Below are 15,753 nucleotides of genomic sequence, written 5' to 3'. Positions count from 1 at the left end.
ATGTTAAAAATTTTCAACTTTGACTTCTTATTGTTTTAGTTTTTTCTAAAATAAAATAAATATCTAGTATACATATTTAAAATGCATTAATCGTCTTTCACTTAATCACGTTGATAAAATTTGATGTTGTAAAAATCAAATCAATGAAATCATTCATTTTAAGTGAATAGGTCTATAGTACAACCATTACAAAATAAAAAAAATTAAATAATCATAAAATAATTATAAGTGGCCAAAAGAAAAGGAAAAAGTTCATAAACATAAATAATTAATAAGAGTTAATTGCACTAGACATCCTCAAGCTGTGACACTCATTTTAAATTGATCCTTAAATTTTAAAATGTTTTAATTACATCCTTAAACTATCGATGTTATATCAATCATGTCCTTTCGATATTAAAATTGTTAATTTGAACATTAGATGACACACCAAATCTTATGTAGCTAAATTTAAAATGAAAATTTTAAAGAAATAGAACATTTTCGCATAACTTTTAAAAGTAAAAATTAAAAATAAAGTAAAACTAAAAAAAAGTGAATGATAAAGTTTTGTAAAACTTCAAAAACCTCAAAACAAATATTTTTAAAACATTCATTTTAAATCATGTCACATAAAACCGGACATGTAATGAATTTAGTAACAGGAGGATTTAATTGATATAATCTTAATAGTTTGATGATATAATTAGAATAATTTAAAATTTGAGAATCAATTTAAAATAAGGCTTATGGTTTAGGGATGTTTGGTGCAATGAGTACTCATTTAATAAACATAAAAACCTTTAAGAAATTATAACTACATAAAAGTCAATGTTATAATTTTGATTCTTAATTCAATCCATGTTTTTTGAACAGATACCATCAAATTCATGATTCAATTAATCTAATTGATTTGTCTGATTTGATTCGACTAGTCATTAAAAAATAAAAAATATTAAAAATTAGAGAAAGCTAGTTGAATCGATTAACAAATCAATCAGTATGACTCCTTATTCCAAAATGACACCTTCATTAATTTTCAATCCAACCAATGGGATCCATCAATTTAACTGGTCTACATTGTTTTTTAGATCAATATCTCAACTCTCGATCCAATTTTATTCTCAAAACAATGGATTCAACCAACCGATATATTCCACAAAAGATTCCTTGAAAGTCACATACATAAACCATGGTTACTTAACCATGCCATGGTTACCTTCTCTTTCTTCTCCAATGCTCTTCCATTTAGCGTTGACGCAAAGCTATCCTTTTCCCTCGTTAGAGAAAACAAAGATCTTCATTTCCTTTGCCACTTTCCCCACTTTTTCAACAACAACAAAAAAAAGAACCCTTCCTTTCTCATAGCTATGGCGTTTAGAACCTTGGATATCAACGTTATCTCTGCAAAAGGCTTGAAAAACGTCAACCTCATCGATAAAATGGACGTTTACGCCGTCGTTTCACTCAAGGGTGATTCATCGAAGCAAAAATTGAAGACGCCGGTGCATAAAGATTGTGGCAAAACCCCGAATTGGAATTTTCCGGTCAAGTTCACCGTAGATGAATCATTGGCTAAAAACAATAAGCTTAGCATCAAGTTCAAGATCATGTGTGAACGTATATTGGGTGATAAAGAACTTGGTGTAGTCAACGTTCCGGTCAAAGAGCTTTTGGATTCGCCGGGCGATGGTGGGTCAATGAAATTCGTTAGTTTTCAGGTGAGGAAACCGTCAGGGAAACCTGAAGGGACACTTGACTTTTCTTACAAGTTTGGGGACAAAGTTTCGGAGCCTGTCGGAAAGAATAAGGGTGACGATCATCCTCATCATCAGCCTGTTACTGCGTATCCAGCGGCGCATGTGGCGGCTGGATCGAGTTCTGCTGTTCCGTATGGTGGTCCGGGGGCTTATCCACCACCACCACAAGGTGCTGGGTACGGATACCCTCCTCCGCCGCCGCATGCAGTGGCGGGTTATGGTGGGTATCCACCGCAGGGACCGCCTCCGCCTGGATATGGATATCCACCTCCTCCACCGGGGTATGCGTATCCTCCTCCACCACCAGGGGCTTATGGGTACCCACCGGTGCAACAGCCACCGAAGAAGAATAGCAAGTTTGGATTGGGATTGGGTGCCGGGTTGGTTGGAGGAGCGATTGGTGGGATGTTGATCGGAGACATGGTGTCCGATGCGGCGGATTATGATGGCGGCTTCGACGGCGGCTTTGATTTTTGATATTTTTTGATATATTTTTTTATGTATTTTATTTGGGCCTTTTTTGGTTTTGTATTACAAAGAAACTGATAAAAGAATGTATTTTATTTCCTTGTTTTAATATAAAGCAAAAGTATAATAAGGTTTTAACTTGATTTGGATTTTAGACCTTTATCTTTTATAATTATTATTAGATCTTGTTAAAGAATCAGAGGTGTTTTTTTTTTCAAAGTAAATAAATATAATAAATCATAATAAAAATAAAAAATAGTTATTAAATTAATGTAAAAAAAAGGCTATTTTCATGTTGGGATATTCAATCTTTTTTTATCCCATTATAGCTTACTTTCACTTTTTATTTTTGAACCCATCAACTTCATTTTTTTCTTCTTCAAGGAGGTGTTTGAAAATTCAGCCCGTTACCAAATTTAGGCTAGGCGGTCCCCCTGTTATAGTTAAATTCATGTTGTAAAATTAACTACTTCAATTTTCGACAAAATATTCTTTTCATTTTTAATATTTTATCTCTAAGTATTATAATTATTGACTCAAATTCAATTTTGAGTCTAAATATGTACAGATACAAATCTCTTAAAATAAAATATTATTGTTTAACCCTTTTAAGAATTTTTAAAATTTTAATTCATTCTTTTAAAAATCAAATAATTCCGGTACATGAACTTAAAAATAAATGGAATTTAAATATTTAATCTCACCGATATTCAATCACGAACCCACTTGACTACGCCATTTAAATGCTATAAGGTAATTAATAAATCGTGGAACATCATTTTGTTCATGCATTTAATGGCTTGAAGATAACCGAAAGTCTATGGACTTAGCCAAAAAAAAAAACAAATAATAATAATAATGTGCAACAAATATCACAACCATAAAAGCTCTCAACTCCCCCCTAGCAATGAGCTCAGAAATGGATGGAGAGGCTTGCAGGGACTTTTCTTGTACAAAAACTTTTGGTTCTACCCTGCCTTCTTGAAAGGCGCCCTGCATGCACGAGATCACTTCCAAGCACAGCCCACTGATATTTTCTTATGCAGCTCGATGAAAACCGGCACCACTTGGCTCAAGGCCTTGAGTTTCACGATGGCTCAGACATGACGACGGTCTCCCTTCGAACGGCGGTGCCTCACGATTGCATTCCTTTCTTGGACTTCCATGAGTACTCAACTGCGGTCACAGGTATTAATAGTTTGCAATGTAGATATGTGCATTCGCATGATATACACTTGTTATTTTGTCAGTCATATCATTTTTAATAATAAAAATAACTGAATATTTTTTTCAAAAAGAATCTATTTGTTTCCGAATCTCTAAAATTGACTTGTTTTCAATATTTTTGCAGGGTCCGAAATCCCACTTTTTGCATCACACCTTCCATATACATGCTTGCCCAAATCCGTAATCCATTCAGATTGTAAAATCGTATACATTTGCAGAGACCCCAAAGACACATTCGTCTCCATGTGGTTCTTCCCCCGTAAGTTCGTCGCTGGCAAAAACTCGACCGACGTAAAGCTTCGCCTCCATAGACGAAGGTTTTGAGTTGTTCTGCCAAGGCTTAACTTGTCTTCCCCGCGGACCTTATTGGGAACACATATTGGGGTATTGGGAAGCAAGCATACGACGTCCCGAGAAGATTCTGTTCTTGAAATATGAAGACTTGGTGGAGGATACTCAGTTGTGGGTGAAGAAACTGGCGGAGTTCTTCGGTTGCCCGTTCTCGGCGGGAGGGGAGAGGGAAGGGGTGGTGAAGGAATGTAGCTTTGAGAGTTTGAGGGATTTGGAGGTGAATAAGAGCGGGAAACATGAGAAGCGTGGGAGGGTGATTGAGAATAATGCGTATTTTAGGAAAGGTGTGGTTGGGGACTGGCGAAATTATTTGAGTGATGAGATGGGGAAGAAGATTGATGTGATCATGGAGGAGAAGTTGATGGGTCCTGGATTTACATTCTGAGAAACCATTTTAAGATTTATATTTGGTTGCGTTTCTCAATAATTACATAAGAAAGGGACCAAAATCATATTTCACCAAAAATTTCCATTGTTGATAACACTTAGTAAGGATTTAAATCACTAGAAATATAAAGGGAATTTATAATTATTGTTGTTTTCTCAACTTTTGGTTAACTATGTTGGTGTCCATCAAATCATGTTTCTTTGTAACATATCTGTTCAAATTCAAAAAGATAATCATGATTCAAGCAACCATTTTTAATTTCCTTACTGCGCATCCGGGGAATCGAACCCCGGTCAGTACCGTGGGAGGGTACTATGATACCACTACACTAGATGCGCCTCTTGTTTTCGAACCTACAAAATTTAAGACTAAAATACCATTTCAAAAATCTCAATACTATAGATAATTTTTGGTCTAAAGTGCAATGTGTGCAATAAAAAATTGATTTTAATTTAGTTTTATTTATCAAATTCTTCGTACCCGTTTCACAGTCCATGTTCAAAGTTCGTGGTTGTCCATTTCAATAATGTTATCTCTAATGTTTGAACTTGCCTTTTCCCTTAACAGTGTAATGTGCCTTACCGTTATACCAAACTATCCATAAACTTTGATCTCAATAATATTATGTATGAACTTTGATTTGATTGATTATATAAATTAAAATTTCATTTTCATAACATAATTAGTAGTTTGTAAAAACGAAACTAAAAATTAATAAGCGTTGGGTGCAATGGTAAAGGAAATTAAACTCTTAAGGGAGAACACATGTTTTGAATTTTAAAAACGACATTATTAAAAAACAACAATCACAAACTCTAAATATAAACAATAAAATTTAGATGAGAAATACCAAAATAAAAAATTAAGAGTACAAAACACACATGCTTTGAAGTTTGGTCATATAAATTATAGGTGTTGGGCTTGTTTTGGGAAATGGTCCATTAAAACCCAATTTGACTTTGATAGAAAACTTGGGTTTATACTTTCTTAGGTAAACGGAGGGAAGTAGGGCAGTGACATGGTTAGGGGTATGCATAACTCTATTTTAATCGGTTTAATCCATCTATTCGGTTGAATCGATTTTAGCTTTAATCATTAAATTGATTGTTATTGAATTAATTGGTTTAGCTAACTTAATATTTATTTTTTAAAAATTATTTTAATTAATTTATATATATTATATAAGTTGATTAAATCAGTTTAAAATATTTATATTTTTATTATTTTATAATATGTTTAGTCGATTAACCGACCTAATCAATTGAGGTTAAGTCGACTTGATTAGATCGTTTTATGTTTTAAAAATTAATTGAGTTGATTATTTTAAGCTATGATTGATTCAGTTAGACAAACTAATCGAAATATCGTATGCTCACCCTCTAGCCATGGAGCTTCAACTGTGCAAAGGGATTTGGATCGTATTGATGTTGGATTATTTTGAGTTTTAATATTTATAAGGTTAAAATATGTTCTTCATAGATTTAGGGTGGGTTTGGATGGGCAGTGTGTTTACCTGCTGTTAGTGTAAAAACAGCGGTGACAGTGAGATTAGATACTGTAGCGATACTGTAGTGTGAGACAAAAAGTAAGCTAAACGCACCGCACCGCATCCAATCGCCCATCCAAACCCACCATTAGATTTCAAATTTTAAGTTCAATTGTTAATGCCGTTAAATTGGTTAATGTGATATTTTGAAATTTTAAAAAAATCACTGGGTAGTAATGTAACTAAAAAAGTAGCGTTGTAATGAACTTGAATTTAATAAAAACAAATTTTAATAGTTGGATCTAAAATTTGACAAATTCCTAGAAATAAAACCATAAGGATCAAATTCGAAATTATGAAAAGTAAGATATTTTAACCTATATAAGACAACATGGCATTTTGATTTGATTGTGTCATGGAATAATTGCAGAGGAAGTAACTTTTATGAATTGGTTGGTCCGTTCATTCTAGATTAAAATCATGATGGAATATGATGTAACCCTAATTTTGTTATTATATATGGATTAGGAATTGATCCTAACATTCCAAGACCTTTAGTACTTTATTCTCAAAATAAACATATATGTAATATTGGCCTAATTCTATTCTTATTTTAATCAAAGTTGATATAATCCTAACAGTAGTATATCATACTTAATAACCAAACCTTTCTAGATCTTTACCTCTTTTTTTTTTCTTTTGGATCTAATTACCCTTTACTATGTTAAAATCTTAGATTTAATACCTCAAGTTTGAGTTGGCACAATTTGGTCCCTTTAATTTTATAAGTTATTAACAGCACAGTTAGTTGTTGAATGATGTGGAAGTTCTTTTTTCTAAAACAACCTCAAGCATTCGACCGATTGTGAAACCATAGAATTTTTGTTGGGTGACTAAGATAATCTTTTTAAAAAGAAAAATTGGAGGGCCAAAAAAAAAAAAGTATTAAAATGGTATAAATTAAATTGTTAATCTTTGGGAGGGCGAAAAATGCAATTGTTTTATTTGATTAGGCAGCTAAAATGGATTAAATTGAAATGTTAATTTTAAGAGGAGCTAATAAGAGAGTTATACCATTTAACTAAAAAGGGTGCCTCCATTACTTTAAAAGTAGAAAGACGGAATTTTACGAAATCAAAGTAAAGGGATTAAAACATATAAATTCCGAATTTGAAGAGTAAAACCAGAATTAGACCCTTTTTATTTGATTCCCCCAGCAAAAAATTCTCTCTCAAGAACAAAATATTCCAATTTACATCTCCACACAATCGCCATTGAAATAGACTTTGATACGCCCAATGAAGTTAATCTCTTAGTTTTTCAAGTAATCAAGGATTGTGGGGGGAATAAGTTCATTTGTCATAAGAGGGTCCATCAATATTTAATTTAATTTGAAGATTCTCTTTATATATATAGTAGGATAATAGTAAAAATAAAATAAAATTAAGGTGGATTAATTGCGTGTTTGAGAAATTCTCCCTTTTAAAAAGACAGAATTTTCCTTTTGGTACCTAAACAATGATAGGCAAGTATGGAATTAGCTCAAATTAAGTATCTTTTTATATATAAAAGATTTTCATAAACACCCCTTTTTGATTCTTTTCTTATTTTATTGGAAAACTAAGTTATTGACTTTGGTTTTTAGTGGGATCTAGCTCATAATTACTTAGGAAACCCACGCATCCAGCGCATTAACATTTTCATGCATTCATAATCATATATATTTTTATTCAGATTAAATTAACCTCTAAATTCTAGTGTATCAAGTGTAGAAGGACTCTTTGAAAAGCCTTTTGCATTAAAAACTTTATTTTATACTTTTTCAATTAACGTAAAGCTATTTTTAATTTTAAAATTACATATGCCATTATATATAATACCTAAATAATTAAGCATTATTGAACGCAACTAAATTAACATCTGAGGTGAAACCAAAATATTTTAAAAAAAAAACTTAACCATCTCAAATTTAAACCAAAGTCTAAACCTTCTCCATTAGTGCCAAGGTCTGATTAATGTACCACTAGTTTATACGTGCTAAAATCACATTTTTGTATCAAATAAATTCAACTGTAAACAGTTTATATTTGGACCTACGGAAGGTTTGAGTTACTCATGCAAGTGTTTCACAATCCACTTAATATTTAGAGAGGGTTTGGATAAAAAATCTTGAAAAAATATGGGTTAAACTATTTGAAGGTTTGAGCTTGAACCCGGCCAATCCTATCCATTTTCTCTATTTTATAATATGTTATGTAATTTATATCATATTAAAAATTAAATGTATAATACTATGATGTAAATATTAAAAAAAAAAACCTTCATTTACCTTATATAGATAACTTGAGTTCGAATTACTATTGTACCAAAAAAAGTTTCAAATGTTTAAAATGTAATAAAAGAGAAAGCATATAAAATTAGTAAATTAACAAAAAAAAAGTATGATAGACTTCAACAAGTTTAAATTAACCATTTATGAATACGAACGAGCTTAAATTGTATAAGCGTATACATTGCCATTGAATCATACGATATTCACAAATAAATATAAAATTGTCCAATTTCATTTATCAAACTTAATATCTTTATCTTTTAAATTTTTAAAATTGAATAAAAATTTAAATTTTAAACCAATTTTATGGATATAGTATTAAACTTATAAAACAAACACACAAATTGATATTGTGAATGTTGGTGATGTAAGAGGAAACCCCATGATAAGTGACATTAATGAATAAGATGGATGCATGCATTGCTTTTTACATAAAAGAAAAAGAAAAGAAAAGAAGAGGTTAATATGAAAAGGCATATGCACAGACACACATATATGTATAGAAAACAGGGACATTAATTGAGGTATATTGTTTGGTTAAATAAATGTAACTTTGGCAAAATCTTGGCTTTGTCTTATGGGACAATCACATGGGCTTGTAATAAGGTGATGATTGAGATTTGAGAGAGAGGAACTTAAGCTCTCTTTTTTTCATGCTGTGGTTGAATTTTTGGGTCTAAAAAGAAATGTTTTTCTTTTTCAATATCTTTTTTTATTTTAGCGTAGAAATACTAATAATGTGATAAATTTACAGATGTACCCATGTCACGGGAAGCTGCGTAATTTCGTGTTTGAGATCTCTTCTATTTATGTGTATTCGTTTATTGATGTTTGTATTACAATTTCATATTATGTTATATTTTAATTATTTTTCATCTTATTTTCGTATCATATAGTAATATTATTTATGGAGAATTATATATGAATTAGATTTATCCATGGATCGATTAACTTGTTTAGCTTAAGTTTAGGCAGGGCATTTTTAATCTTGAATCGGTTTGATTAAATTGAAATTTAACTTAAATAATAAAAATATTTTAAATTTAAATTGAATTAAAAAATATAAAATATAATTTTTTATTAATATATGAACAATGAAATGATCTGTGATATTGAATCGAGTCAATTTTAAAAATAAATCGTGACTAGCCAGACTCGAACCAACCTGACCCGACGCTCACCTCATTATTTTTCCATAAAGCTACGTTTGAAGGAAGTTTATTCCTTATTCTTTCCGTGAGCAGTTGCAACATGTACAATTTATCTTGAAAGACTTAGTATATATCAACAACAATTCCAAAATATAATTTAATTTGTTTAATAGTCACATCCTTGACATTTGGAGAGTTAAGTGAAAAAGACTTACATTCAACTTTTCATTTGATTCGTGACTAATGGGTTTAAATTGATTATTTGAATTTTAAAAGAGATTTTAATATCTCTGTCTTTAATTATATTTATGTTTAGATGGGTTTGTAATTCTAACCACTATTTTAAAAATAATTTTATTTTAAAATAATAATTCGAGTCAAATCGGATCAAGCAAGTTGAAGCACTAGTGGGCCTACAAGTATACCTAAAACTAGGTTAATATGGTAAATTCTTGAAGGAAAATAGGTGGAGAAAATTGGATGGTGGTCCAATAAAAAGATGAATTTCTTTAAGGAAAATGACAAATAAATTTTATATATATATATATATATATATATATATATATATATATATATAAAAACCAAAAGAAAAGAACGAGAGAGAAGGGAAAAAAATGTAGGGTTAGGAGGAGATCTTGGATCATGTGAAGTGTGAAGGCCAATGCTCGCTTTAGGCTACAAATGCTGTAAGTTTTACAGTACTTTTCATAAATTCGAATTTAATTTATATGTTTTAATTTTTAGGAATTTAAAATTTAAGTTTAATTGTTAATATTATTAATATTAATTTGTTAAATTTAGGTTCATTACAACGTCATTTCTTTTAGTTATATTGTTAAAGTGAATATTTTTTAATTTCAAAATGTCATACCGACAAATTTAATAAAAAATAATAATGTTAACAATTGGATTTAAATTTTAAAATCTGAAAAATAAAAAGACTAAACTTTTAGAAATAAAATTATAGAAACTAAATTTTAAAATTACAAAGAGTATAAGAATGTATAATATATTTGAACTTTTATTTATAGGACCATGTGTCACGAGGAGGAGGGCGTTTGCAGACACTGTATGTAGACCAATGGTGTGACCATGATGCTGGATTAAAGCAAAATTTTTGTGCCCAAAAGGCTTACATTCCCATGCCTCATGGTTTGTGGGTTTGGTTGGGGTGAATTGATTGTTAAAATCTTTTCATTTTATTTATTTATTTTCAACCATGTTATTTTTATTATTTGAATATGAATATTTTTTATTGAAAATCACTACACTCGGTGTTTAATTGATATTTAATTATTTATTTTTACGTGCTTTCAATGTTGTTCTTCATCGACAGTCCTCCGGATTTCTGCTTTGTGTAGGAACCATAAAACCAGGTACTTTAAATTTTTATTCATTTTAGTTTTGCAAATTAAAAAGAAAAAGAAAAGCTTAAAGTTGCACTTTTTGTGGTTGAATGATGGGGAAGAAACGAAACTTTGAGAATGTGAGGAAATGTTCATGTCAAAGTTGAACTTCGACACATGATTCAATATGGCCAATTGGGATATACGATAATCGCTTGAAATAATTTTATTTAAATTCCCATCACTTTATAATATTATTCAACATGAGTCCATTTTTATTACGCAAGGATGAAGTTAAAATTTTTATTTGAGACAAAATTATAAAATTTTGGAGAGGTTAAGGTTGAAAATTTGGTGTTTAAATACTTAAATTAAAGGGGTCAAAAATATAAAATTTTCATTTGCTTCAAAAACTAAAGGATTTAATTTGAATGGTTTATATTTTAGGAGGGGCTAAATGGATGTTATTCAATTTAATCAAACATGGCCCAGGCTCCTGCAACCATGCATGATGGCTATGTGTGATTCCCTAATACTAATCTTTATGTCATGGGTGAGTTTTGTTTAATTCGATTCTTTCATTATGATTTTTATTAATTTAAATTTACATTATAATTATTTACGAATAAATTGATTGTAATAGTAAAATATATATGAATCCCATCAAATCAACATTGCTAATACCTTTCTTTAATAAACCTAATATAATTATTTTTGTTCTATGAAATTGATGTTAGAGTAGTGCAACCTTAAAAAGAATTGTACTCACCAAATTTGGGTTCTGATTCTAAGTTTATTATTTGAAGAAGTAAAATTATAAAACTGTTTTAAAAATAAATAAGATATATAATAATAGTTTAAGGAATAATATTTAATGCATCGCTCACGATAAGTCTAATGCACCATGAGTAAATAATGACATGACTAATCATCTTTAAATTAAACAAAAATAAGAACTTATAAATAAATACTAATAATTTTATTTAAACATGATTAAATATTAATCATAACTATTATAAATAAATCTTAATAACTCTAGATTTAAGATCTTGAGTTTAAGGGTTTAGATTTCGTGGTTTTAACATTTATTATTTGATTATGTTTAAATAAAGTTATTACTATTTATTTATAAGCCCTCCGTTATTATTTTTAATTCTATTTACCGATGATATGTTATGTTATTATTCACTAATGATGCATGAGATTTATGTACCAATAGTTGCATCATATATATATATATATATATTTTAGTCTAGCTCACAAAATTAAAATAAATAAATAAATAAATATGGGAACCCCACAAGATAAAAGTCCCAACGCAAAAGAACTCTCCAATTCCCAACAAAACTAGAGAAAAATATTGAGAGAATCTTCCAATTTGGTCCCACCCCCTAAATATTATTCATCATTGTATTAGTACAAACCATTCACAAATTTTGGAAAAGGACATCAATCCTTTAATTACAATATATATTTCATACCCTTACCATCTCCCTTATTGGAAATTCTATTCCATAAATAACATTACTTGATTCATAAATATTAATATTTGTTTTCATTATTGCAACCAAAATTCTGTATAATTCTTGAAATAAAAGAGAATATTAATACTACAAGGAAAAGTTTAAAAGGGAGAGAAAATGATATAATTAAGTGCCATATATATTCATATTCCTAACAATATTGTTAAAGAAAGTGAATAATAAATATTACTCGAAATACTGATTTTATAGGGTCGAGTGATAAGGAGTTTAATGTCTTAGGTTTGAATTTTGGTGTTAGAAAAAAAAAACAGCATGGATAGAGTTTTGCACCCACTCTAGGGGTTCGACCAGGGGTAGCACTGGGGCAAGTAAGGGCCTCAGCCCCCTAAAATGGGAAGTTTTATTTTTGGCCCTTCGAAATTTATGGACTTCTAGTATATGATAAGATTATAATTTGATCTTAAAAATGATAAAATTTTGATTTAATTCTGTAAAATTTTAATTTTTTAAAAATAATAAAATTCTCAACCTCCCTAGAACAATATTTTGGCTTTGCATCTAAGTTGGATTCTACGTGAATCCAAATTTATTCAAAAACCTCATGTGATTACCAAATATTACATAATCTCGGGGGGAAAAAAATTGTTGTGCATATGATATTGGCATTGAAAATTCAATTGATAATGGAAAGTAGCTTTCTTTCTTTTTAATGTATAATAGATTTAAGGGAGAAAATAATTATCCGAATAATTAAAAGGGATAAAATTGATGCAAAAACCTAAAAGATACCCTAAACTCTATATAATATAAAAGAAAAGAAAGAAAAGAAATTTCATATGCCTACATACATTTATAATATGGTTAATATTTGATATACTATTAGTATATATATATATATATTATTTTAAATTTAGTTTTAAAAATTTGATATGTGTTTTTTTAAATATTTTACTATATTCTTATGAATATTTGTCAATTTTAATTTTATTTGTAAAATTTAAAATTTCAACTATCGAAATTTTGTTTCAAAGGAAAACCAATATTCCATCAGACTTTCAGTGGTGAGACAGCATTTATTCATGTGGCATATACATACATATTTATATATATAAACCATCGGTGACTTTGCATAATATAATAAACCTTGGGTTCTTTCTTTTCAATTAGTACAAATAGAATTTATATTGTATATATACACACGTATGTATATAATATATAAAGACTAAGGTTTTGGATTTATAATTGTCTTTCTCAATAATATCATTTTAAAGTTTGAATCAATTTTTATTTGAGAGTACAATCAAATGTGAAGTTAAAATCTATTTCGAGAGCTAAAATATGATTTTGCTATTGAATTAACTTATATTTTACCATTTTAGGACTAAATCTAAATTTTATTATTTTTAAGATCAAACGTCCATAACTTTATCATGTATTAATATATAAATTTATAAAATTTAGGAAATTAAAATAGAAATTTTCAATTTTGGAGAGGAAACCCCAACCTATCACTATGTAACTCGATAATCCGTATATATATATATATATATATATATATATATATAAAAGTATGTTATATACAAGTACAAAGTCATTTTCGTTTAAGTTTCTCTAGAACTAGTCTCACTCTCACTTACTTACAATACGTTTTTATTTTTTAGAAAAAAAGAAGAAGACAAAAACAAAGACAAAGATTCCCATGGTGGGGTTTGATTTAAAAGACTATACAAAAAAAAGAAACAGGGATTCCCTTCAATCTTGTTATGCCCACATCCATGGTACAATATTTTGTGTGTCCTTGTCCCTTGCAACCCTAACCTTAATTTAATAGCCTTTTTTTTTCTTCTATTTCTCTCTCAAGGCCTCGTTTCAACTCACCTACACATATGTGTGTATATATACCTTACAATCCCATCCACCTCCCATGTATCACTTCCTTAAGAGCCTTTGTTAAAAAAATAAGAATGTCCGGTGTTTGGGTTTTCAAGAACGGTGTGGTTCGTCTGGTCGAGAATCCTGGAGCGGAGCCATTGGATGGTAACCGTCAAGGTTCGAGTAGTGCACGTCGCAAGGTGCTCGTACATGTTCCTTCAAACGAAGTGATCACTTGCTATGAAGATCTCGAGTCTAAGCTATTGTCTCTTGGGTGGGAGAGGTACTATGATGACCCTGATCTTCTTCAGTTTCACAAACGGTCCACCGTCCATCTGATCTCGCTCCCTAGAGATTTCAACAAGTTCAAGTCCATTCACATGTACGATATCGTCGTCAAAAATCGGAACATGTTTGAAGTTAGGGATATGTAAAAACGAAGTGTGTGCTTGTAATAGTGCACTCTACTTTGTCTTAAAATTCATCTATCTTTACTTGTTTGGTATCTTTTATGTCATGCATTTGTTTTTAAGATTATAGTATTGTGATATATGGGTTTTAGTTTTCAAAATAGATCAATATATATAATTGTTGTCGCTATCGCATTTATTGCAGTTATATCGACGATGAAGAGAAACAAAACAATAAAATAATCATCGTAACATCGTACTGCAAATGCGGTTTAAGGTTAAAAGAAGTTAATGTGCTTAAAAATGGTTTGCTTGGTGTGACTTTGCTTTGTGTTATGCTTCTATATAAATTATTGTAATGTGGATGCGAATCGGTGTTCTCCTTATGTGTTATAAATAAATGTTGTTTACCATAGTTTTCTTTAGGCACTTTGATAAATTCTTGGATCGAGAATTATGAGAGTTAATAAATCTTACATTAATTCAAATGATACAATTAATGTACCTAAGTTTAATTTCAATATATTTGTTTTGTGTGTGATAGTAAAATATATTTTTAATTATTTTATAGTTTACTTAAAATTATGAATATCAATTCAACCGAGTTAATACTCAATTAACATTTATGGCATTCTAATAAGGCTAGTGTCACAATCTAACACTTGATATATACTGCTTTTCCAATTTTGATATCTAAATATTGTTTTTCTCCCATTTTAATATATGAACTATCATTTTCATTCTGATTTACCTTAAAAAATGTTGATAAGAACATAACATCTGAGTACTTGATGCATTCTTATAAAATGTTGATAGTTTTGAAAAGATTTGACAAAACGATGATTCAAATACTAAAATGAAACTAAGAAAAGTTTAAATACCAAAATGTAAAAAATAAATATAATTGAAGGACGAAATCATACTTCTAATATCAACAATGTAAACCACAATATTGTGAAATGGATAGAGACCCCATCTATGAGCTAAAATTCTAAACCAGAGAATATATATAGCAAATTCAAGTTAAGAATTTATGAACCACAATTGTTGAAGCAAGGGAGCATTTGTGTTACCATTTTGACAAACAAATGAGACATGCATGCACATGTCTGAAAACTATATATATATATATATATATATAAAATATGTATATGAGAAATTGGTCTAAATTCAATCTTGTTTTACTCAAGTGGACCAATGGCAACGTTTCTTTTTATTTCTTCCCCGAGTTATTTGTTAGGGCCCCCTCCTAGGTTCCCAATTTGCATGCCAAGTGTACACATGCTAACAAAACATTTGCCAAGCTTAAATTCCATTATTAGTTTCTATACTTCAATTCGATTGTGTACTTTTTAAATTTTCAAATTTCTGACAAAATCGTATTTTTTTTTGTTATTTTTAGAATTTAATATAGTAAACATATTATCACATGTGTAATACAACTTCAACTTGTTACTTTCATATATTATTCATGAAAAGGTTAATTCACGGATTTAATG

General features: G+C 29.6%; 2 protein-coding genes, 1 non-coding gene and 1 pseudogene across 3 annotated transcripts; 3 read left to right on the top strand and 1 right to left on the bottom strand.

The window, feature by feature from the left end:
- The first annotated feature begins 1,180 nt into the window (after positions 1-1,180).
- On the top strand, positions 1,181-2,345 carry LOC105800757 (protein SRC2). Its single transcript, XM_012632058.2, has one exon. The coding sequence runs from the start codon at positions 1,191-1,193 to the stop codon at positions 2,214-2,216; it is 1,026 nt and encodes a 341-aa protein (XP_012487512.1). The 5' UTR covers positions 1,181-1,190; the 3' UTR covers positions 2,217-2,345.
- A 642-nt stretch (positions 2,346-2,987) lies between these two features.
- Positions 2,988-4,317, top strand: LOC105797783 (cytosolic sulfotransferase 17-like; annotated as a pseudogene).
- Positions 4,318-4,440: 123 nt separating this feature from the next.
- TRNAG-CCC (transfer RNA glycine (anticodon CCC)) lies at positions 4,441-4,511 on the bottom strand. Its single transcript has one exon. It is a non-coding gene; the product is annotated as a tRNA-Gly (tRNA).
- Positions 4,512-13,845: 9,334 nt separating this feature from the next.
- On the top strand, positions 13,846-14,683 carry LOC105797997 (flowering-promoting factor 1-like protein 3). The gene has a single exon (XM_012627858.2). It carries the CDS (start codon positions 13,859-13,861, stop codon positions 14,276-14,278), a length of 420 nt encoding a protein of 139 aa, XP_012483312.1. The 5' UTR covers positions 13,846-13,858; the 3' UTR covers positions 14,279-14,683.
- Positions 14,684-15,753: the final 1,070 nt, after the last annotated feature.

Source organism: Gossypium raimondii, chromosome 9 (genome assembly GCF_025698545.1).
Source record: "Gossypium raimondii isolate GPD5lz chromosome 9, ASM2569854v1, whole genome shotgun sequence".
NCBI lineage: Eukaryota > Viridiplantae > Streptophyta > Magnoliopsida > Malvales > Malvaceae > Gossypium > Gossypium raimondii.
This window is presented reverse-complemented; position numbering and strand designations above follow the sequence as displayed.

Excerpts from the sequence above, each read along its gene's own strand:
- LOC105800757 (XM_012632058.2), top strand. The coding sequence starts at position 1,191 with ATGGTTACCTTCTCTTTCTTCTCCAATGCTCTTCCATTTAGCGTTGAC.
- LOC105797997 (XM_012627858.2), top strand. The coding sequence starts at position 13,859 with ATGTGTGTATATATACCTTACAATCCCATCCACCTCCCATGTATCACT.